The 23,897-nt window shown below is 45.1% G+C and overlaps 1 protein-coding gene across 1 annotated transcript in view; it reads right to left on the bottom strand.

Annotated features, from left to right (window-relative positions):
- The window catches only part of pfkla (phosphofructokinase, liver a), a 72,049-nt gene that overhangs the window by 38,920 nt on the left and 9,232 nt on the right, over positions 1-23,897 (bottom strand). The window contains 3 exon segments of the mRNA XM_052523299.1: positions 2,631-2,796; positions 3,012-3,201; positions 21,898-21,975. Of these exon segments, the coding sequence (XP_052379259.1) occupies positions 2,631-2,796; positions 3,012-3,201; positions 21,898-21,975 (434 nt within the window).

The raw sequence follows: 23,897 nt of genomic DNA on the forward strand, positions 1-23,897 counted from the left end.
ATCTGATTTTCATGTGATTGTATGCGGGGCGCTGTCCTCAGATAATCGCATAGTCTGCTTACACAGTAATGTTTTGACACGGCGGCCGGATTAACAAGAAGTTAAGCTTTATTTTGATGTATAACACTTGCATGGTTTATGAATTTGTATTATGAGTATTTCTGTTTTTGAATTTGGCGCACTGCAATTTCACTGGCTGTTGTCAAATCAATCTCGTTACCGGGATCTGAGCGGGAAGGGATAATATATAATAATATAATAATAATAATATAATATCACTAGGGATCCTAAGAGGTTTTAATGCCGGGACTAGACTCAGCCTTGTCTCAGGGTAGTCAGACTATTCACAGCTTTATTAAGTGTGCCTGCATTAGCCACATAAGGCCACAGAAAAATGTTGTCACATATTTTAGAATGTAATAATAATTTGAATATCCATGCATTGGAAACGCCTAAAAACACAATTATTCATGAAGTGGTTGCTTTCTATTGGACAATTGTTGCATGTTTTTATTTTGGGGGGCGGGGTTCTATATTAGGCCCTGTATGTACAATTATATACATTATAAAACATTGAAGAAAATTACAATGAAATGTTTGAAAAAGTCCCCGAAAGTCCTTGAATTTAACTTGCCAATGTTGGTATGAACCCTGTTTATAGGATGCACAGTCCTAGACCCGTGTTGTCCCACAGTCCTAGACCCGTGTTGTCCCACAGTCCTAGACCCGTGTTGTCCCACAGTCCTAGACCCGTGTTGTCCCACAGTCCTAGACCCGTGTTGTCCCACAGTCCTAGACCCGTGTTGTCCCACAGTCCTAGACCTGTGTTGTCCCACAGTCCTAGACCCAGTCCTAGACCCGTGCTGTCCCACAGTCCTAGACCCAGTCCTAGACCCGTGTTGTCCCACAGTCCCAGACCCGTGTTGTCCCACAGTCCCAGACCCGTGTTGTCCCACAGTCCCAGACCCGTGTTGTCCCACAGTCCCAGACCCGTGTTGTCCCACAGTCCCAGACCCGTGTTGTCCCACAGTCCCAGACCCGTGTTGTCCCACAGTCCCAGACCCGTGTTGTCCCACAGTCCCAGACCCGTGTTGTCCCACAGTCCCAGACCCGTGTTGTCCCACAGTCCCAGACCCGTGTTGTCCCACAGTCCCAGACCCGTGTTGTCCCACAGTCCCAGACCCGTGTTGTCCCACAGTCCCAGACCCGTGTTGTCCCACAGTCCTAGACCCGTGTTGTCCCACAGTCCCAGACCCGTGTTGTCCCACAGTCCTAGACCTGTGTTGTCCCACAGTCCTAGACCTGTGTTGTCCCACAGTCCTAGACCTGTGTTGTCCCACAGTCCTAGACCTGTGTTGTCCCACAGTCCTAGACCTGTGTTGTCCCACAGTCCTAGACCTGTGTTGTCCCACAGTCCTAGACCTGTGTTGTCCCACAGTCCTAGACCTGTGTTGTCCCACAGTCCTAGACCTGTGTTGTCCCACAGTCCTAGACCTGTGTTGTCCCACAGTCCTAGACCCAGTCCTAGACCTGTGTTGTCCCCCAGTCCTAGACCTGTGTTGTCCCACAGTCCCAGACCTGTGTTGTCCCACAGTCCCAGACCTGTGTTGTCCCACAGTCCCAGACCTGTGTTGTCCCACAGTCCCAGACCTGTGTTGTCCCACAGTCCCAGACCTGTGTTGTCCCACAGTCCCAGACCTGTGTTGTCCCACAGTCCCAGACCTGTGTTGTCCCACAGTCCCAGACCTGTGTTGTCCCACAGTCCCAGACCTGTGTTGTCCCACAGTCCCAGACCTGTGTTGTCCCACAGTCCCAGACCTGTGTTGTCCCACAGTCCCAGACCTGTGTTGTCCCACAGTCCCAGACCCGTGTTGTCCCACAGTCCCAGACCCGTGTTGTCCCACAGTCCCAGACCCGTGTTGTCCCACAGTCCCAGACCCGTGTTGTCCCACAGTCCCAGACCCGTGTTGTCCCACAGTCCCAGACCCGTGTTGTCCCACAGTCCCAGACCTGTGCTGTCCCACAGTCCTAGACCTGTGTTGTCCCACAGTCCTAGACCTGTGTTGTCCCACAGTCCTAGACCCAGTCCTAGACCTGTGTTGTCCCACAGTCCTAGACCTGTGTTGTCCCACAGTCCCAGACCTGTGTTGTCCCACAGTCCCAGACCTGTGTTGTCCCACAGTCCCAGACCCGTGTTGTCCCACAGTCCCAGACCCGTGTTGTCCCACAGTCCCAGACCTGTGTTGTCCCACAGTCCTAGACCTGTGTTGTCCTAGACCTGTGCTGTCCCACAGTCCTAGACCCATGTTGTCCCACAGTCCTAGACCCAGTCCTAGACCTGTTGTCCCACAGTCCTAGACCTGTTGTCCCACAGTCCTAGACCTGTTGTCCCACAGTCCTAGACCTGTGTTGTCCTAGACCTGTTGTCCCACAGTCCTAGACCTGTTGTCCCACAGTCCTAGACCTGTGTTGTCCTAGACCTGTTGTCCCACAGTCCTAGACCCAGTCCCAGACCCGTGTTGTCCCACAGTCCTAGACCTGTTGTCCCACAGTCCTAGACCTGTGCTGTGGTAAGTCTCTCTGGATAAGAGCACCTGTTAAGTGACATGTAAACTGATTGAACTGTGTACCTCTGTGCGGTGGTAGTGATGGCGTCCACTATCTCCATGATGCGATGCAGGGCGGAGTCAGCTCCTATGGTCATGTCTGTCCCACAGAAGTCGTTGTCTATGGATCCAACCAACCCTACGATGTTCAGGTGATCATGCTGCTTCGCTAGGGTGTCGGTGATCCGGCCTGCAGGGCGCACACACACACACACACACACACACACACACAGTAAAAATACTGGATGCCATATCCTAACCCAAAATATGGTGGAAAGACTTGGAAAAGCCAAGAATCTATAAAGCATAATGTGTTCATTACAGAATAAGTATTTCATTAAGAGAGAGAGAGTGTGTGTGTGTGTGTGTGTGTGTGTGTGTGTGTGTGTGTGTGTGTGTGTGTACCTTTCTGAACCAGTTCGGCCAGCAGTCCAGTCCACTCGGTCCTGAAGATGTTAGCTCCGGTGAGGCTGCCGTCTCCTCCACACACACACAGATTGGCGATGCCTCTCCTCACCAGGTTAAAGGCTGCTGCCAGGCGACCGTCCCGCGTGGTGAAGACCTTACAACGAGCACTGCCGATCACCGTGCCACCCTGAGGGAGAGACCGAAGGAGACCACAGTCACAGTATCTATGCGCTGGGGATCTAGGGTCAGTCTGTCCTATCTGGTCTCACTCACTCACTCACTCACTCACTCACTCACTCACTCACTCACTCTCACTCACTCTCACTCTCTCTCACTCTCTCTCACTCTCTCTCACTCTCTCTCACTCTCACTCTCTCTCACTCTCACTCACTCTCACTCTCACTCACTCTCCATTGATGAGATGGTTATACTATAGAGTACACTTCAGCAAAGAAGAATGGATGCAGTCAACCTATGGCACAGAGAAACAGCAGATTTTCAATCAAAGCAAATATATTTAGCAGGGCTGATGTAGCAATAGTTAATATCACAATTTCACACTAAAAGCCAATTGATGCGTTGTTGCTGGTTTTTGTCTAGCTAGCTAAATTGTATATGTTGCATTTCTTAAAAACAAAAATGTGGAAAATGTGGTCGGAGGGTGTGACGCAATTACGGAGCCTCCAGAGGCCAAATCGAGCTCCGCGCCGCACCGGCGTGAGCCTACCTAATTTTGTAACAATGCGGAACTCTGCATCACTCAACCTAATTTGTTGACCGTAGGTGGGGGAGGAAGATCCTTTATAAACAGAAAGTCACTTCCTTTACAACATCTGTAAAAAGTGCACGGCCAATGGAGATGTTGGATTGACTATGCAGCGCTTTTAAATGAAAAACAGCATTCCAGACTAATATTTAACACCCGCATTGTAATGGAAAGCACCATAGCAATGTATACAACCATGGCAATGGATAGCAGTAGACCCACACATAACATGTACAGGCTATACAACACAACATTCATTGGACAGGGAGGGATATTCAGTGCGTCTTCACACAGCATTGGGACAACTGAGAGAACAAACATTTAACTGATAATGCCCGAGAAGACAGTGTTTGGAGGAGGTGTGGGGCATTATCACATTTATACAATGGGTTACCAACATATTAAAATCATTTACATATATTAATTTATTCATACTATTTCATCCTTCCACAATATATAGTTCCGACTCAAATCTAGGGTTGCTACCCAAGCCGCCTGGTCGTTTATTCTACCGGTTCGGTTGCCAGAGACGCGACCCAGTCGTTCAGTCTTTTTGTTCTGTATCTATGGACCCGACCCAGTCGTTCTGTATCTATGGACCCGACCCAGTCGTTCTGTATCTATGGACCCGACCCAGTCGTTCTGTATCTATGGACGTGACCCAGTCGTTCTGTATCTATGGACCCGACCCAGTCGTTCTGTATCTATGGACCCGACCCAGTCGTTCTGTATCTATGGACCCGACCCAGTCGTTCTGTATCTATGGACCCGACCCAGTCGTTCTGTATCTATGGACCCGACCCAGTCGTTCTGTATCTATGGACCCGACCCAGTCGTTCTGTATCTATGGACCCGACCCAGTCGTTCTGTATCTATGGACCCGACCCAGTCGTTCTGTATCTATGGACCCGACCCAGTCGTTCAGTCTTTTGTTCAGCTACAGCGGGCTCCAAAATTACTGGCACTCCTGACTGGCAATGCACAAACAATACTTCAAAAATATATAAACAATATAATTATAGAGAAACTCAAAATACCAACGTGAGAAATACTGTACTTTATTAATGTTTCAATGGAACCAAACCAAAATCATTCAATTATTTAATACAAAATAAATTTAACCAAAATCAAGGTTTGATAATTATTGGTACTCCTCATTTAGTACTTAGTGCCACCACCTCTGGTAAGGATAACAGCATGGAGTCTTTTCCTGTGATGTTTGACAAGGTTCAGGAACACATTTGGAGGGATTTTGGACCATTCCTCTATGCAGATCCTTTCAAGATCCTTCACATTCTTGGGTTTGAGCTTATCAACTGGCCTCTTCCACTCAGCCCACAGGTTTGTGCTTATCAACTGCCCTCTTCCACTCAGCCCACAGGTTTTCCATTGGATTGAGGTCTGGTGACAGATGGCAGAACATTGATTTTGTTGTCAAAGAACCATTTGTGTGGATCTTGAGGTATGTTTCGGGTCATTGTCTTGTTGGAATGTCCACCTACGGCCAAGTCCCAGCCTTCTGGCAGAGGCAACCAGATTGTCAGACAAAATTGCCTGGAATTCATTGTGCCAGCAATCTTAAACAGTGTCCCTGGACATCTGGAATTAAAACAGCCCCAAAACATCACTGACCCCCTCCATGTTTCACCGTGGGTATGAGGTGCCTCTCCTTGTTGCATCTCTGTTTCACCGTGGGTATGAGGTGTCTCTTCTTGTTGCATCTCTGTTTCACCGTGGGTATGAGGTGCCTCTCCTTGCATCTCTGTTTCACCGTGGGTATGAGGTGACTCTCCTTGTTGCATCTCTGTTTCACCGTGGGTATGAGGTTTCTCTCCTTGTTGTGTCTCTATTTCACCGTGGGTATGAGGTACCTCTCCTTGTTGTATCTCTGTTTCACCGTGGGTATGAGGTGTCTCTCCTTGTTGCATCTCCGTTTCACCGTGGGTATGAGGTGCCTCTCCTTGTTGCATCTCTGTTTCACCGTGGGTAAGAGGTGTCTCTCCTGGTATGCATCTCTATTTCACCGTGGGTATGAGGTAACTCTCCTTGTTGTATCTCTGTTTCACCGTGGGTATGAGGTGTCTCTCCTTGTTGCATCTCTGTTTCACCGTGGGTATGAGGTGTCTCTCCTTGTTGCATCTCTGTTTCACCGTGGGTATGAGGTGTCTCTCCTTGTTGCATCTCTGTTTCACCGTGGGTATGTGGTGTCTCTCCTTGTTGCATCTCTGTTTCACCGTGGGTATGAGATAACTCTCCTTGTTGCATCTCTGTTTCACCGTGGGTATGAGGTAACTCTCCTTGTTGCATCTCTGTTTCACCGTGGGTATGAGATAACTCTCCTTGTTGCATCTCTGTTTCACCGTGGGTATGAGGTGTCTCTCCTTGTTGCATCTCTATTTCACCGTGGGTATGAGATAACTCTCCTTGTTGCATCTCTGTTTCACCGTGGGTATGATATAACTCTCCTTGTTGCATCTCTGTTTCACCGTGGGTATGAGGTGTCTCTCCTTGTTGCATCTCTGTTTCACCGTGGGTATGAGGTGTCTCTCCTTGTTGCATCTCTGTTTCACCGTGGGTATGAGATAACTCTCCTTGTTGCATCTCTGTTTCACCGTGGGTATGAGGTGACTTTCCTTGTTGCATCTCTGTTTCACCGTGGGTATGAGGTGTCTCTCCTTGTTGCATCTCTATTTCACCGTGGGTATGAGATAACTCTCCTTGTTGCATCTCTGTTTCACCGTGGGTATGAGGTGTCTCTCCTTGTTGCATCTCTATTTCACCGTGGGTATGAGGTGCCTCTCCTTGTTGCATCTCTGTTTCACCGTGGGTATGAGGTTTCTCTCCTTGTTGCATCTCTGTTTCACCGTGGGTATGAGGTGTCTCTCCTTGTTGCATCTCTGTTTCACCGTGGGTATGAGATAACTCTCCTTGTTGCATCTCCGTTTCACCGTGGGTATGAGGTGTCTCTCCTTGTTGCATCTCTGTTTCACCGTGGGTATGAGATAACTCTCCTTGTATCTCTGTTTCACCGTCTCTCCTGTATCTCTGTTTCACCGTGGGTATGAGGTGCCTCTCCTTGTTGCATCTCTGTTTCACCGTGGGTATGAGGTGTCTCTCCTTGTTGTATCTCTGTTTCACCGTGGGTATGAGGTGCCTCTCCTTGTATCTCTGTTTCACCGTGGGTATGAGGTGCCTCTCCTTGTATCTCTGTTTCACCGTGGGTATGAGATGCCTCTCCTTGTTGCATCTCTGTTTCACCGTGGGTATGAGGTAACTCTCCTTGTTGCATCTCTGTTTCACCGTGGGTATGAGGTAACTCTCCTTGTTGCATCTCTGTTTCACCGTGGGTATGAGGTAACTCTCCTTGTTGCATCTCTATTTCACCGTGGGTATGAGATAACTCTCCTTGTTGCATCTCTGTTTCACCGTGGGTATGAGGTAACTCTCCTTGTTGCATCTCTGTTTCACCGTGGGTATGAGGTACCTCTCCTTGTTGTATCTCTGTTTCACCGTGGGTATGAGGTAACTCTCCTTGTTGCATCTGTTTCACCGTGGGTATGAGATAACTCTCCTTGTTGCATCTCTGTTTCACCGTGGGTATGAGGTGCCTCTCCTTGTTGCATCTCTGTTTCACCGTGGGTATGAGGTGTCTCTCCTTGTTGCATCTCTGTTTCACCGTGGGTATGAGGTGTCTCTCCTTGTTGCATCTCTGTTTCACCGTGGGTATGAGATAACTCTCCTTGTTGCATCTCCGTTTCACCGTGGGTATGAGGTGTCTCTCCTTGTATCTCTGTTTCACCGTGGGTATGAGGTGCCTCTCCTTGTTGCATCTCTGTTTCACCGTGGGTATGAGGTGTCTCTCCTTGTTGTATCTCTGTTTCACCGTGGGTATGAGGTGCCTCTCCTTGTATCTCTGTTTCACCGTGGGTATGAGATGCCTCTCCTTGTTGCATCTCTGTTTCACCGTGGGTATGAGATGCCTCTCCTTGTTGCATCTCTGTTTCACCGTGGGTATGAGGTGCCTCTCCTTGCATCTCTGTTTCACCGTGGGTATGAGGTGTCTCTCCTTGTTGCATCTCTGTTTCACCGTGGGTATGAGGTGCCTCTCCTTGTATCTCTGTTTCACCGTGGGTATGAGGTGCCTCTCCTTGTATCTCTGTTTCACCGTGGGTATGAGGTGCCTCTCCTTGCATCTCTGTTTCACCGTGGGTATGAGGTGTCTCTCCTTGTTGCATCTCTGTTTCACCGTGGGTATGAGGTGCCTCTCCTTGTATCTCTGTTTCACCGTGGGTATGAGATGCCTCTCCTTGTATCTCTGTTCTTCTGGCAACCCTTCCAAAGAGCCTGTGGTTGTGGAGGTGGAGTCTGATGGGGCTTTCTTCTGGCAACCCTTCCAAAGAGCCTGTGGTTGTGGAGGTGGAGTCTGATGGGGCTTTCTTCTGGCAACCCTTCCAAAGAGCCTGTGGTTGTGGAGGTGGCGTCTGATGGTGCTTTTTCAAACCCGGTGATCTTTTGAATGTTCTAATAATTGCCCTGACAGGGCTCAGTGGTATATTCAATCGTTTGTGGATCTTCTTGTAGCCATGACCAGATTTATGAAGGTCTACGACCATCTGTCTCTTTTCAACTGCCAGTTCTTTTATTTTCTTCATGTCATGTTGGATGACAAAGGGATATTGCATGTGTGTTACCTCATTTTGATACCCTAGTGAAACAGGAAGTGATGTAATGGCTCAATACAGTTTCTTAAGACTTAGAAAAACTAAAATAAGTGGAATTTAATTTGTGGTTTCATTTTGGTAGATGTTATTTACAATAATCTTTAAGGGTTAATTAATTGTTAAACCTTGATTTGGCGGAGATTGATTTTTAAAAATTAAATCAAAAGTATTTTGTTGGGTTCCATTGAAACATTCATAAAGTACAGTATTTCTCACATGTTGGTATTTTGAGTCTCTCTCTATTATTATATTGTTTATATTTGTTTAAGTATTGTTTGTGCATTGCCAGTCAGGGGTGCCAGTAATTTTGGAGCCCAATGTATCTATGGACGCGACCCAGTCGTTCTGTATCTATGGACGCGACCCAGTCGTTCGTTCTAAAAGTTTCATTGCTGGCAACGTTCTTATCCCTTGCCTGCTAGCGAGCCAGCTAAATAAGGCTAACTCACAGTCGCGTCAGAAAGTTCAGCCAGAATAACAGCAAAGTATCTGCATGGACTCTGGCTGGGCCACTCAAGGACATTCAGAGACTTGTCCCGAAGCTACTCCTGCATTGTCTTGGCTGTTTGCTTAGGGTCGTTGTCGTGTTGGAAGGTGAACCTTTGCCCCAGTCTGAGGTCCTGAGATCTCTGGAGCAGGTTTTCATCAGACATCTCTGTACTTTGCTCCCTTCATATTTGCCTCAATCCTGACTAGTCTCCTAGTCCCTGAAAAACATCCCCACTGCATGATGCTGCCACCATGCTTCACTGTAGGGATGGTGCCTTGTTTCCTCCAGACGTGACGCTTGGCATTCAGGCCAAAGACTTCAATCAAGGTTACATCAGAGCAGAGTTTCTTGTTTCTCATGGTCTGAGAGTCCTTTAGGTGCCTTTTGTCAAACTCCAAGCGGGCTGTCTAGGAGTGGCTTCTGTCTGGCCTTACTGAGGAGTGGCTTCCGTCTGGCCACCCTACCATAAAGGCCTGATTGGTGGAATGCTGCAGTGAGGGTTGTCCTTCTGGAAGGTTCTCCCATCTCCACATAGGAACTCTGTTAGAGAGACCATCGGGTTCTTGGTCTCCTCCCTGACCAAGGCCCTTCTCCCCAATTGCTCAGTTTGGTCCGGTTGGCCAGCTCTTAAGAGTCTTGGTGGTTCCAAACTTCTTCCATTTAAACATGGGATTGGAGAATTGAAGAATTAGGGCTCCTGAGTGGCGCGGCCATCTCAGTGCAAGAGACATGCAAGAGACATCACTACAGTCCCTGGTTCGGATCCAGGCTGTATCATATCTGGTTGTGATTGGGAGTCCCATAGCACAATTGGCCTAGCGTCATCTGGGTTTGGCTAGTTAAATAAAAGGATCAACTTTTTATTTTTTTAAGAATGGAGGCCACTGTGTTCTCGGAGACCACTGTGTTCTCGGAGGCCACTGTGTTCTTGGGGACCTTCAATGCTGCAGAAATGTTTTGGTACCCTTCCCCAGATCTGTACCTCGACACAATCCTGTCTCTGAGCTCTACGGACAATTCCTTCGACCTCATGGCTTGGTGTTTGCGCTGACATGCACTGTCAACTGTGAGACATTATAAAGACAGGTGTGAGTCTCATAGGTCCTGAATACTTGTAAATAAGGTAGCTTTTTTTACATTTTATAAATGACAAAAAAAATAAAAAACTGTCCTCGCTTTGTCATTATGTGGTATTGTGTGTAGATTGATGAGGGAAAGAAATAATTTAATACATTTTAGTATAAGGCTGTAACATAACAAAATGTGGGAAAAGGGTCTGAATACTTTCCGAATGAACTGTATGCATAAAAATGATGACAGCGTATTCATGATTTCGACTGGCTGGGAAACGCTGCCTGCCTGTCTGTCTCATCACGACACAGACATCTGGAGATCAAATTTGAACATTGAAGCAATTTGGTAAATCTTACATTATTTATTTAACATTTATTTAATTGGGCAAGTCAGTTAAGAACAAATTCTTATTTACAATGACGGCCTACCCCGGCCAAAGCTGGACAACGCTGGGCCAAATGTGCTCTGACCTATGGGACTCCCAATCACGGCCGGTTGTGATACAGCCTGGAATCGAACCAGGGTCTGTAGTGACGTCTCTAGCACTGAGATACAGTGCCTTAGACCGCTGTGTCACTCGGGAGCCCATTTAAACACATGTCAGAAGTGGGATACGTCGGAGAGACAGACAGCAAGGTTTAAACAAATCTCCGCTTTTGAAAACAAAATATTAGGCTAAAAGAAATGTGAGATAATGTCAAGACGCTTTTTTATAGTGGAGATCTGTTTCAAGTTGTATAAATTGCCTGGCTGGGCTGATGAGACAGTGGATTGCGCAGTCAGATGGAGCAGAGTAAATAGGCATTTCAACGTCATAGATTTAGCCGGTGGTAACTTGTGGAATAGAGACCGACTGGAATGCAGTTTTAACCAATCAGCATTCAGGATCAGAACCCCCCCGTTGTATAACATTCAACACACACACACACACACACACACACACACACACACACACACACACACACACACACACACACACACACACACACACACAAAAAAACACTGAATTAGACTATAAAAATGCACTAGAACATAAGATGCTATTTATCTACTGACGAGAGACTGATGATATAGGCTCCAGCACCACACACAGAAAGAACTTACCATCTGCAGAACTAGACCGGCAGGGAGGGAGAGAACAGAGAAGAGATAGTGAGCTCCAACAGTATTGGGACAGTGACAATTTTTGTTCTTGTTTTGGCTCTGTACTCCAACACTTTGGATTTTAAATTAAAGGTTAAAGTGCAGACTGTCAGCTTTAATTAGAGAATATAAAAGGTTAAAGTGCAGACTGTCAGCTTTAATTAGAGAATATAAAGGTTAAAGTGCAGACTGTCAGCTTTAATTAGAGAATATAAAGGTTAAAGTGCAGACTGTCAGCTTTAATTAGAGAATATAAAAGGTTAAAGTGCAGACTGTCAGCTTTAATTTGAGAATATAAAAGGTTAAAGTGCAGACTGTCAGCTTTAATTTGAGAATATTTTAATACATGTCAGGTGAACGTTTAGAAATCAAAGCTCTTTTTGTACATCGTCCTCCCCATTTTAGGGAACCAAAAGTATTTGGACAAATTCACAACATGTGTATTAAAGCAGTAAAAAGTGTAGTATTTGGTTCCATATTCACACAAACAAGAAAATGCACATCCTGTGGCGCCACCCCTATGGCTGGTGATTTCATTCATATCCCCTGTGCAACTAGAGGTGAAAAAACAACCATAGATCACCTTTAGTCCACACATACAAAGCTCTCCCTCACCTTCTACTTGGCAAATCCGACCATAACTCTATCCTCATGCTTCCTGCTAAAAAGAAGAAAAAAAAACTCACAGGAAGTATTAGTGACTTGCTCAATACAGAGGTGTTCCGATGAAGTGGATGCTGAGCTACAGGACTGCTCCGCTAGCAAAGACTGGAATATGTTCCAGGATTCATTCAATATCATTGAGCAGTGTACCACATCAGTCACCGGCTTCATTAATTGCTTCATCGATGACGTCATGCCCACAGTGACCGTACGTACATATCCCAACCAGAAGCTAAGGATTACAGGCAAAGTCCGCACTGAGCTAAAGGCTAGAGCTGACACTTTCAAAGAGCTGCTAGCCATCGAGCTAACAAATATGTTTTTTTTGTCGCACTGCTTTGCTTTATCTTGGCCAGGTCGCAATTGTAAATGAGAACTTGTTCTCAACTGGCCTACCTGGTTAAATAAAAATAAGATATCTGCTTGGATTCTCCCGATTTGGGACTGCATCTTCTCATGGAGGCGAATGCTTCCTGGGTTCTAGGAGTTGTGTTTGCTATGCTATTTTCCGGGACACTGTGGACCAACCGGATTTTCAATGCAACAACGACCTACTTGAGGAGGACTATCGATCGGACTGAGCTTTCTACCCTAAGAAAAGCAAATCGCAGCGTTCCACAACTTGCTGGGGAAACCACGGCCACCTACCTTCTCCTTCTCTACACCTCAGGCTGAACGTTGTTCTGATATGCTGAGAGGAGTTTCACTGCCCTGTCTTTGACCGACTGGCCAGTGCTTCACAGGGACCTCTCACCGGGGAAATCTCCCCCGCCTGTGGAAAATGGACTGACGCTTCTAGAGGACCTACTGGATGCCACAGATTTCTATCCAGCAATGGAACAACGTCACCTGCTGGAGGCAGCGGTCAATGTGGAACTGGTTGTGATTCTTTGGGAATCCAGACATCAGTTTTGCCACCCTCTGAGGATGCCGCGCATTCGTCCTATACCCTATTTCCAACCCAGGGGGATTCTCCTTCGGGTTCAGATCTTCAGACCGTATAGTGTCTGAGACTCCGGCGCCTTCCTCAGCCACGATGAAATCTATGGCTGGCTCGGTTCCATCGGGCCACACCTCCCCTAAGTCCTCAAAGGTCTCCACTTGAGACAAAACAAAACTTTCAGACCTCCCTAGGCATTTCACCAGCTGTCAGCATCGGTAGCTCTATGGTGAGAAACATCTCGGTTCCTTGGGAAAAACAGCTGTGCTATCCTGGAGCACGAGCACAGGAAAACTGTGCTTAACAAGTCATATAATTATTTTTGTGGACTCACTCTGTATGGAATAATAATGTTAAACATGATTGAAACGTGAAATTCAAACACAAAGACCAGGGAGGTTTTCCAAGGCCTCGCAAAGAAGGGCACCTATTGGTAGATGGGTAAAACATGAGGCCAATGGTGACTTTAAAACAGTTCCAGGGTTTAATGGCCGTAATAGAAAACCGAGGAAGGATCAACAACATGGTAGTTACTCCATTTAGTACATTTACATGTCAGTCATTTAGCAGACGTTCTTATCCAGACAGACTTATAGTCAGTGAGTCATTTAGCAGACGTTCTTATCCAGACAGACTTATAGTCAGTGAGTAATTTAGCAGACACTCTTGTCCAGAGAGACTTAGTCAGTGAGTCATTTAGCAGACGCTCTTATCCAGAGAGACTTAGTCAGTGAGTCATTTAGCAGACGTTCTTGTCCAGAGAGACTTATAGTCAGTGAGTCATTTAGCAGACACTCTTGTCCAGAGAGACTTAGTGAGTCATTTAGCAGACGTTCTTATCCAGAGAGACTTACAGTTAGTGAGTCATTTAGCAGACACTCTTATCCAGAGAGACTTAGTCAGTGAGTCATTTAGCAGACGCTCTTATCCAGACAGACTGACAGTTAGTGAGTCATTTAGCAGACGTTCTTATCCAGAGAGACTTAGTCAGTGAGTCATTTAGCAGACGTTCTTATCCAGACAGACTGACAGTTAGTGAGTCATTTAGCAGACGCTCTTATCCAGACAGACTTACAGTTAGTGAGTCATTTAGCAGACGCTCTTATCCAGACAGACTTACAGTTAGTGAGTCATTTAGCAGACACTCTTGTCCAGAGAGACTTACAGTCAGTGAGTCATTTAGCAGACGCTCTTATCCAGAGAGACTTAGTCAGTGAGTCATTTAGCAGACGTTCTTGTCCAGAGAGACTTATAGTCAGTGAGTCATTTAGCAGACACTCTTGTCCAGAGAGACTTAGTGAGTCATTTAGCAGACGTTTTTATCCAGAGAGACTTACAGTCAGTGAGTCACTTAGCAGACGTTTTGTTCTTATCCAGAGAGACTTAGTTAGTGAGTCATTTAGCAGACGTTCTTATACAGGCAGACTTAGTGAGTCATTTAGCAGACGTTCTTATCCAGACAGACTTCCAGTTAGTGAGTCATTTAGCAGACGTTCTTATCCAGACAGACTTCCAGTTAGTGAGTCATTTAGCAGACACACTTATCCAGAGAGACTTACGGTTTGCTGTCCTAGCTTCAGGGGAAAGATGGGCAGGGACTCTGCTGTCCTAGCATCAGGGGGAAGATGGGCAGGGACTCTGCTGTCCTAGCTTCAGAGGAAAGATGGGCAGGGACTCTGCTGTCCTAGCTTCAGAGGAAAGATGGGCATGAACTCTGCTGTCCTAGCTTCAGAGGAAAGATGGGCAGGGACTCTGCTGTCCTAGCATCAGGGGGAAGATGGGCAGGGACTCTGCTGTCCTAGCTTCAGGGGAAGATGGGCAGGGACTCTGCTGTCCTAGCTTCAGAGGAAAGATGGGCAGGGACTCTGCTGTCCTAGCTTCAGAGGAAAGATGGGCAGGGACTCTGCTGTCCTAGCTTCAGGGGGGAAGATGGGCAGGAACTCTGCTGTCCTAGCTTCAGGGGGAAGATGGACAGGGACTCTGCTGTCCCAGCTTCAGGGGGAAGATGGACAGGGACTCTGCTGTCCCAGCTTCAGGGGGAAGATGGGCAGGGACTCTGCTGTCCCAGCTTCAGGGGGAAGATGGACAGGGACTCTGCTGTCCTAGCTTCAAAGGGAAGATGGGCAGGGACTCTGCTGTCCTAGCTTCAAAGGGAAGATGGGCAGGGACTCTGCTGTCCTAGCTTCAGGGGGGAAGATGGGCAGGAACTCTGCTGTCCTAGCTTCAGGGGGAAGATGGGCAGGGACTCTGCTGTCCTAGCTTCAGGAAAAGCTAGCTTCAACATTGGGGTCCCAGGAAAAACAAGATCTTGGACAGGGCCGAGCAGGAGCTGCCCTCTCATAGGGGTGGGAGACCTGAGGTGGCAGAACAGAGTGCTCGGGTTGGGGTGTAGGGTCCCACAATACTAATATGACTGATAGAGTGAAAACGAAGCGTGTACAGAACAAAAATATTCCTAAACATGCATCCCGTTTGCAACAAGGCACTAAAGTAATACTGCAAAAAAAATGGCTAAGCAATTCATTTTTTTGTCCTGAATACAAAGTTGTATGTTTGGGGCAAATCCAATACAACACATTATTGAGTACTCTCTACATTTTCAAGCATAGTGGTGCAGCATGTTATGGGCATGCTTGTAATGGTTAAGGACTGAGGAGTTTTTCAGGATAAAAAAGAAACTGAATAGAGCTAAGCACATGCAAAATCCTAGAGGAAAACCTGGTTCAGTCTGCTTTCCACCAGACACTGGGAGAGAAATTCACCTTTCAGCAGGACAATAATCTAAAACACAAGGCCAAATGTCCACTGGAGTTGCATACGAAGAAGAGTGAATGTTCCTGAGTGGCAGAGTTACAGTTCAGACCTAAATCTGCTTGAAAATCAATGACCTCAACGTGTCTAGCAATGACAAACAACCAATTTGACAGAGCTTGGAAGAATTTTGAAAACAATAATGGGCAAATGTTGCACAATCCTGGCGTGGAAAGCTCTACCCAGAAAGACTCACAGCTGTAAATCGTGGCCAAAGGTGACTCTAACCTGTATTGACTCAGAGGGTTGAATACTTATCTAATCAAGATGCAGTACACACACACAGATTTTATTTTTCATTCATTCTTAACAAATGTTCAAATTTTTCTTCCACTTTGACATTACAGAATATTATGTGTGAATCGTTGATAAAAAATGACAATGAAGTCAATTTAAATCCCACGTTGTAACAACAAAATGTGGAAAAAGTCAAGCAGAGTAAATACTGTCAGAAGGCACTGTAGGCTAAGAAACAAGGCTCAAGAAATCAATAACTTGCTAGCAACAGATAACATTCATAAAGTGACTATCTCTGAAACACACTGAGATAACACCCTTCACGATAGCAATACATGGTTACAACATCTACAGAAAAGACAGGAATGCCAATGGAGTTGGTGTTGCTGTTTATATTGAGATTCATATTCCCGTAAAGTTTTGAGGATCTCTTGTCAAATGCTGTTTTAGTAACATGTCTACAGGTTCTCCTGCTTCACCTAAAGCCTTGTGGGAAATTGCTTTAGACCACCAAGTGAATATGGATCATGTGTGAAATACTTGATAATGTATGTGATATCGTTAGAGAGGTATATTTTCTGGGTGACCTATATTGACTGGCATTCATTAAGGTGTCCACTCAAGAAAAATATTAAAAATGTAACCCGTGGATGCAACCTGATTCAGGTTATCAGTCAATCTACCAGGGTAGTTACAAACAGCACAGGAATTCAATCATGTATTGATCACATCTTTACTAATGCTGCAGAAATGTGCTTTAAAGCAGTATCCAGATCCATAGGATGTAGTAATCACTATATAGTAGCCATGTCTAGGGAAACCAAAGTCCCAAAGGCTGGGCCTAATATAGTGTATAAGAGGTCATACAATAACTTACATAGTGATTCATATGTTACAGATGTAAATAATATTTTCTGGACTGTGGTGTATAATGGGACACAACCAGACACTGCAAAGAAATTGCTTTTACTAATAAGCATTCACACATTAAGAAAATTACTGTAAAAACTGAAATCCATAAAAATGTGTATGGTTGAAAAGGATGAGGTAAAAGCAATGGCATAACCGATAGTCTGCATAACCAATAGGCTGCATAACCAATAGGCTGCATAACCAATAGTCTGCATAGCCGATAGGCTGCATAACCGATAGGCTGCATAACCGATAGGCTGCATAACCGATAGGCTGCATAACCGATAGGCTGCATAACCGATAGGCTGCATAACCGATAACCGATAAGGCTGCATAACCGATAAGGCTGCATAACCGATAGGCTGCATAACCGATAGGCTGCATAACCGATAGGCTGCATAACCGATAGGCTGCATAGCCGATAGGCTGCATAGCCGATAGGCTGCATAGCCGATAGGCTGCATAACCGATAGGCTGCATAACCGATAGGCTGCATAACCGATAGGCTGCATAACCGATAGGCTGCATAACCGATAGGCTGCATAGCCGATAGGCTGCATAACCGATAGGCTGCATAACCGATAGGCTGCATAACCGATAGGCTGCATAACCGATAGGCTGCATAACCGATAGGCTGCATAACCGATAGGCTGCATAACCGATAGGCTGCATAACCGATAGGCTGCATAACCAATAGGCTGCATAACCAATAGGCTGCATAACCAATAGGCTGCATAACCAATAGGCTGCATAACCAATAGGCTGCAGCTTTTCCGTTAGCTGGCAATTGCCGGCTTTCGGGAAAAAAAGTAAATGAAAGAAATAGTAAGTACATTTAAAAAAACTGTTGCAAAAGTCTGGATCATCCTTGGTAGCAATTTCCAAACGTTCATCTGTACAATCAATAGTACGGAAGTATAAACACCATGGGACCATGCAGCCGTCATACCACTCAGGAAGGTGGACGTGTTCTGTCTCCTAGAGATGTACCTACCTTGGTTTGAAAAGTGCAAATCAATCCCAGAACAACAGCAAAGGACATTGTGCAGATGCTGGAGGAAACGGGTACAAAAGTATCTACATCCACAGTAAAACGAGTCGACATAACCTGAAAGGCCGCTCAGCAAGGAAGAAGCCCCTGCTCCAAATCCACCATAAAAAAGCCAGGTTACGGTTTGCAACTACACATGGGGACAAAGATCGTACGTTTTGGAGAAATGTCCTCTGGTCTGATGAAACAAAAATATAACTGTTTGGCCATAATGACCATCGTTATGTTTGGAGGAAAAAGGGGGAGGCTTGCAAGCAGAAGAATACCATCCCAACCGTGAAGCACTGGGGTGGCAGCATCATGTTGTGGGGGTACTTTGCTGCAAGAGGGACTGGTGCACTTAACAAAATAGATGGCATCATGAGGGAGGAATATTACGTGGTTATATTGAAGCAACATCTCAAGACATCAGTCAGGAAGTTAAAGCTTGGTCGCAAATGGGTCTTCCAAATGGACAATGACCCCAAGCATACTTCCAAGGTTGTGGCAAAATGGCTTAAGGACAACAAAGTCGAGGTATTGGAGTGGTCATCACAAAGCCCAGACCTCAATCATATAGAACGTTTGTGGGCAGAACTGAAAAAGTGCGTGTGAGCAAGGAGGCCTACAAACCTGACTCAGTTACACCAGCTCTGTCAGGATGAAGGGGCCAGAAATTCACCCAACTTGTTGTGGGAAGCTTGTGGAAGGCTACCCGAAACGTTTGACCCAAGTTAAACAATTTAAAGGCAATGCTACCAAATACTAATTGAGTGTATGTAAACTTCTGACCCACTGGGAATGTAATGAAAGAAATATAAGCTGAAATAAATAATTCTCTACTATTATTCTGACATTTCACATTCGTAAAATAAAGTGGTTATCCTAACTGACCTAAAACTAAAAAAAATTTCTAGGATTAAATAGCACTCATGTCTGTAGCCATGAAGTTCTTTGAAAGGCTAGTCATGGCTCACATCAACATCATGCCAGAAACCCTAGACCGACTCCAAATGCATACCACCCCAACAGATCCACAGATGACGTAATCTCAATCGCACTCCACACTGCCCTTTCCCATCTGGACAAAGGGAACAGCTATGTGAGAATTCTGTTCATTGACAATAGCTCAGCGTTCAACACCATATTACCCAAAAAGATCATCACTAAGCTAAGGACCCTGGGACTAAACACCTCCCTCTGCAACTGGATGCTGGACTTCCTGACGGGCTGCCCCGCAGGTGGTAAGAGTAGGTAACAACACATCCGCCACGCTGATCCTCAACACAGGGGCCCCTCAGGGGTGCGTGCTCAGTCCCCTCCTGTACTCCCAGTTCACACATGACTACATTCCATCTCATATTGCTGAAATGAACAGCAAACCTAGTTTCAAAAACAGATAAAGCAACGCCTCTCCCCTATTGGACCTAGATAGTTTGTGTGTATGTATTGATATGTAGGCTACATGTGCTTTATTTTATTCATTTTTAATTGATGTCGTTCTGTCCTTGAACTGTTCCTGTCTATTAAAGTTCTGTATTATGTTTCATGTTCTGTGTGGACCCCAGGAAGGATTAAGGATTCCTCAGGAATTCCTATCACTGTGATGCCTTAGACCGCTGCGTCCGTGTGCGTTTTAACTATTTAACTGTACTAACAGGCAGCTAATTTTCAATATCGCTAATCGGCATCTTTTTGGTAAGGAAAATATTGGATATCGGTATCGGCTAAAAAATGTCATATCAGTGCATCACTAGTCCTCAGGCTTGGAGGGAAGCCAAAGTAATTCTGCTATACGCAAGAGTGGTAAAGTGGCCTTTACTGGTTCTAACAGCAGACCTATCAGCTTGCTGCCAGCTCTTAGCAAAAATGGTGTTTGACCAAATACAATGCTATTTCTCTGTAAACAAGTGTACTTTCATACTTTCAGCATGCTTATAGATAAGGGCACTCAATATGTGCTGCACTGACACAAATAACTGATGATTGGTTGAAAGAAATTGAAAACGTAAAGTATGTGTTATGGCTTTTCAACCTCTGCCATATAGTGAGCCATCTATCAGATAGAACTCAAAGGGTTTTTCTTTAATGGAAGCTTCTCTAATATATAACATGTAAAGTGTGGTGTACCGCAGGGCAGCTCTCTAGGCCCTCTACTCTTTTCTATTTTTACCAATGACCTGTCACTGGCATTAAACAAAGCATGTGTGTCCATGTATGTTGATGATTCAACCATATACACATCAGCAACCACAACTAATGAAGTCACTGAAACCCTTAAAGAGTTGCAGTCTGTTTTGGAATGGGTGGTCAGTAATAAACTGGTCCTGAACATCTCTAAAACTAAGAGCATTGTATTTGGTACAAATCATTCCCTAAGTTTTCGTCTTCAGCTGAATCTAGTAATGAATGGTGTGGCTATTGAACAAGTTGAGGAGACTAAATTACTTGGCGTTACCTTAGATTGTTAACTGTCATGGTCAAACCATATAGAGTTCATGGTTGTAAAGATGGAGAGAGGTCTGGCCGTAATGAAGAGATGCTCTGCTTTTTTGACACCACACTCCACAAAGCAAGTCCTGCTCTAGTTTTATCTTCTCTTGATTATTGTCCAGTCATGTGGTCCAGTGCTGCAGGGAAAGACCTAGTTAAGCTGCAGCTGGCCCAGAACAGAGCGACACGTCTTGCTATTCATTGTAATCAGAGGGCTGATATAAATACTATGCATGCCAGTCTCTCTTGGCTAAGAGTTGAGGCTGACTGCATCACTTAATTTTACCCTCCCCCTTCCCACAGTCCCCAAATCCTGAACAAATTCAAGAAAGCGTACAGTATTATATCGAGCCCGTACTACGTTCCATGTCATATTTCTCAAATAAACAGCAAACCTTGTTTCAAAAAACAGATAAAGCAACACCTCTCCCATGTTGGACCCAGACAGTTTGTATGTATTGTTGATATGTAGGCTACCTGTGCCTTATTTTATTCATTAAATTCATGTAGTTCTGTTCTTGTCTGTTAATGTTCTGTATTATGTCATTCTGTATTATGTTTCATGTTTTGTGTGGAACCCAGGAAGAGTAGCTGCTGCTTTTGCAACAGCTAATAGGGATCCTAATAAAATACCAAACACCTGTCGTATTCAGCACGTGACAAATACATTAGATTTAACCAATAGCAACCTGGACTATGTGCATTGACTATCTCTTCTGAGTGCAAAAGGGGTTGCAACTCAATATTAGGAAGGTGTTCCTAATGTTTTGTACACTCAGTGTATGTGTACATATCTACCTCAACTACCTGGTACCCCTGCACAACGACTCAGTACTGGTACCCAGTGTACATTTCATCATGTCACCACTATAAGACCCTCAATATTTATTGGAAAGGAGCATCAAGCTCATCACCGTGCACTATCACCACCCTGTGAAGTTCATCAAGCTCATCACTGTGCTCTATCACCACCCTGTGAAGTTCATCAAGCCCATCACTGTGCTCTATCACCACCCTGTGAAGTTCATCAAGCCCATCACTGTGCTCTATCACCACCCTGTGAAGTTCATCAAGCCCATCACTGTGCTCTATCACCACCCTGTGAAGTTCATTAAGCCCATCACTGTGCTCTATCACCACCCTGTGAAGTTCATCAAGCCCATCACCGTGCTCTATCACCACCCTGTGAAGTTCATTAAGCCCATCACTGTGCTCTATCACCACCCTGTGAAGTTCATCAAGCTCATCACTGTGCTCTATCACCACCCTGTGAAGTTCATCAGTTATTTAATCTGTAGCCTAATAAACTGCATGGTTAAATAAAGGTTACATTTTCAAAGATTCAAAAAATCTGGCATTTCAGACAATGCCAGTTGGGCCGGAATTATTATTTTTTCCTATTGGATATTGTTTATTTTAGCACAATTCTAATGATCTGGCGAAAAATGGGGGCCTCAAGGAAGAAAAGGGTCCAGTGTGGTAGAAATGCCAGAGCCGATTTCTGGTCCCGGTCTTTTGACCATCCCATGTAAAACGGCTCTGATCATGATTCCTGACACCAGTAGAGTTTATGCCTCTCTTTCAGAGTAGCTAGGTCACTTACCTGCTGTATGATGTTGGTGACACTCTGCCAGTGGGCCAGCTTGATGTTGTCCCCTCCATCCACCAGACCCTGGTAGCCCTGAGAGGAAAATATCAATCACATCGTTCAATCAATCAGATCAATACTGGTCATGATGGAGAACATCCTAAGATACAGGCTAACTAACTGTAAGATACAGGCTAACTAACTGTAGGATACAGGCTAACTAACTGTAGGATACAGGCTAACTAACTGTAGGATACAGGCTAACTAACTGTAGGATACAGGCTAACTAACTGTAGGATACAGGCTAACTGTAAGATACAGGCTAACTAACTGTAGGATACAGGCTAACTAACTGTAGGATACAGGCTAACTAACTGTAGATGTAACTGTAGATACAGGCTAACTAACTGTAAGATACAGGCTAACTAACAGGCTAACTAACTGTAGATACAGGCTAACTAACTGTAAGATACAGGCTAACTAACTGTAGGATACAGGCTAACTAACTGTAGGACACAGGCTAACTAACTGTAGGACACAGGCTAACTAACTGTAGGACACAGGCTAACTAACTGTAGGACACAGGCTAACTAACTGTAGGACACAGGCTAACTAACTGTAGGACACAGGCTAACTAACTGTAGGACACAGGCTAACTAACTGTAGGATACAGGCTAACTAACTGTAAGATACAGGCTAACTAACTGTAAGATACAGGCTAACTAACTGTAAGATACAGGCTAACTAACTGTAGGATACAGGCTAACTAACTGTAAGATACAGGCTAACTAACTGTAGGATACAGGCTAACTAACTGTAGGATACAGGCTAACTAACTGTAAGATACAGGCTTGGATAAGAGCGTCTGCTAAATGACTTAAATGTAATGTAATGTAACTAACTGTAGGATACAGGCTAACTAACTGTAGGATACAGGCTAACTAACTGTAGGATACAGGCTAACTAACTGTAAGATACAGGCTAACTGTAACTGACACAGGCTAACTGTAAGATACAGGCTAACTAACTGTAAGGCTAACTAACTGTAAGACACAGGCTAACTAACTAACTAAGATACAGGCTGACTAACTAACATAACTGTAAGATACAGGCTAACTAACTGTAAGATACAGGCTAACTAACTGTAAGACACAGGCTAACTAACTGTAAGATACAGGCTAACTAACTGTAAGACACAGGCTAACTAACTGTAACACAGGCTAACAGGACACAGGCTAACTAACTGTAGGACACAGGCTAACTGTAAGATACAGGCTAACTAACTGTAAGATAACTGTAGGACACAGCTAACTAACTGGACACAGGCTAACTAACTGTAGGACAGGCTAACTAACTGTAGGATACAGGCTAACTAACTGTAGGATACAGGCTAACTAACTGTAAGATACAGGCTAACTAACTGTAAGACACAGGCTAACTAACTGTAGGACACAGGCTAACTAACTGTAAGACACAGGCTAACTAACTGTAAGATACAGGCTGACTAACTGTAGGACACAGTAAGATACAGGCTAACTAACTGTAAGACACAGGCTAACTGTAAGACACAGGCTAACTAACTGTAGGACACAGGCTAACTAACTGTAGGACACAGGCTAACTAACTGTAGGACACAGGCTAACTAACTGTAGGACACAGGCTAACTCACTGTAGGACACAGGCTAACTAACTGTAGGACACAGGCTAACTAACTGTAGGACACAGGCTAACTAACACAGGCTAACTGTAAGACACAGGCTAACTAACTGTAGGACACAGGCTAACTAACTGTAGGACACAGGCTAACTAACTGTAGGACACAGGCTAACTAACTGTAGGACACAGGCTAACTAACTGTAGGACACAGGCTAACTAACTGTAGGACACAGGCTAACTAACTGTAGGACACAGGCTAACTAACTGTAGGACACAGGCTAACTAACTGTAGGACACAGGCTAACTAACTGTAGGACACAGGCTAACTAACTGTAGGACACAGGCTAACTAACTGTAGG

This window comes from Oncorhynchus keta, chromosome 7 (assembly GCF_023373465.1).
Source record: "Oncorhynchus keta strain PuntledgeMale-10-30-2019 chromosome 7, Oket_V2, whole genome shotgun sequence".
Lineage (NCBI taxonomy): Eukaryota > Metazoa > Chordata > Actinopteri > Salmoniformes > Salmonidae > Oncorhynchus > Oncorhynchus keta.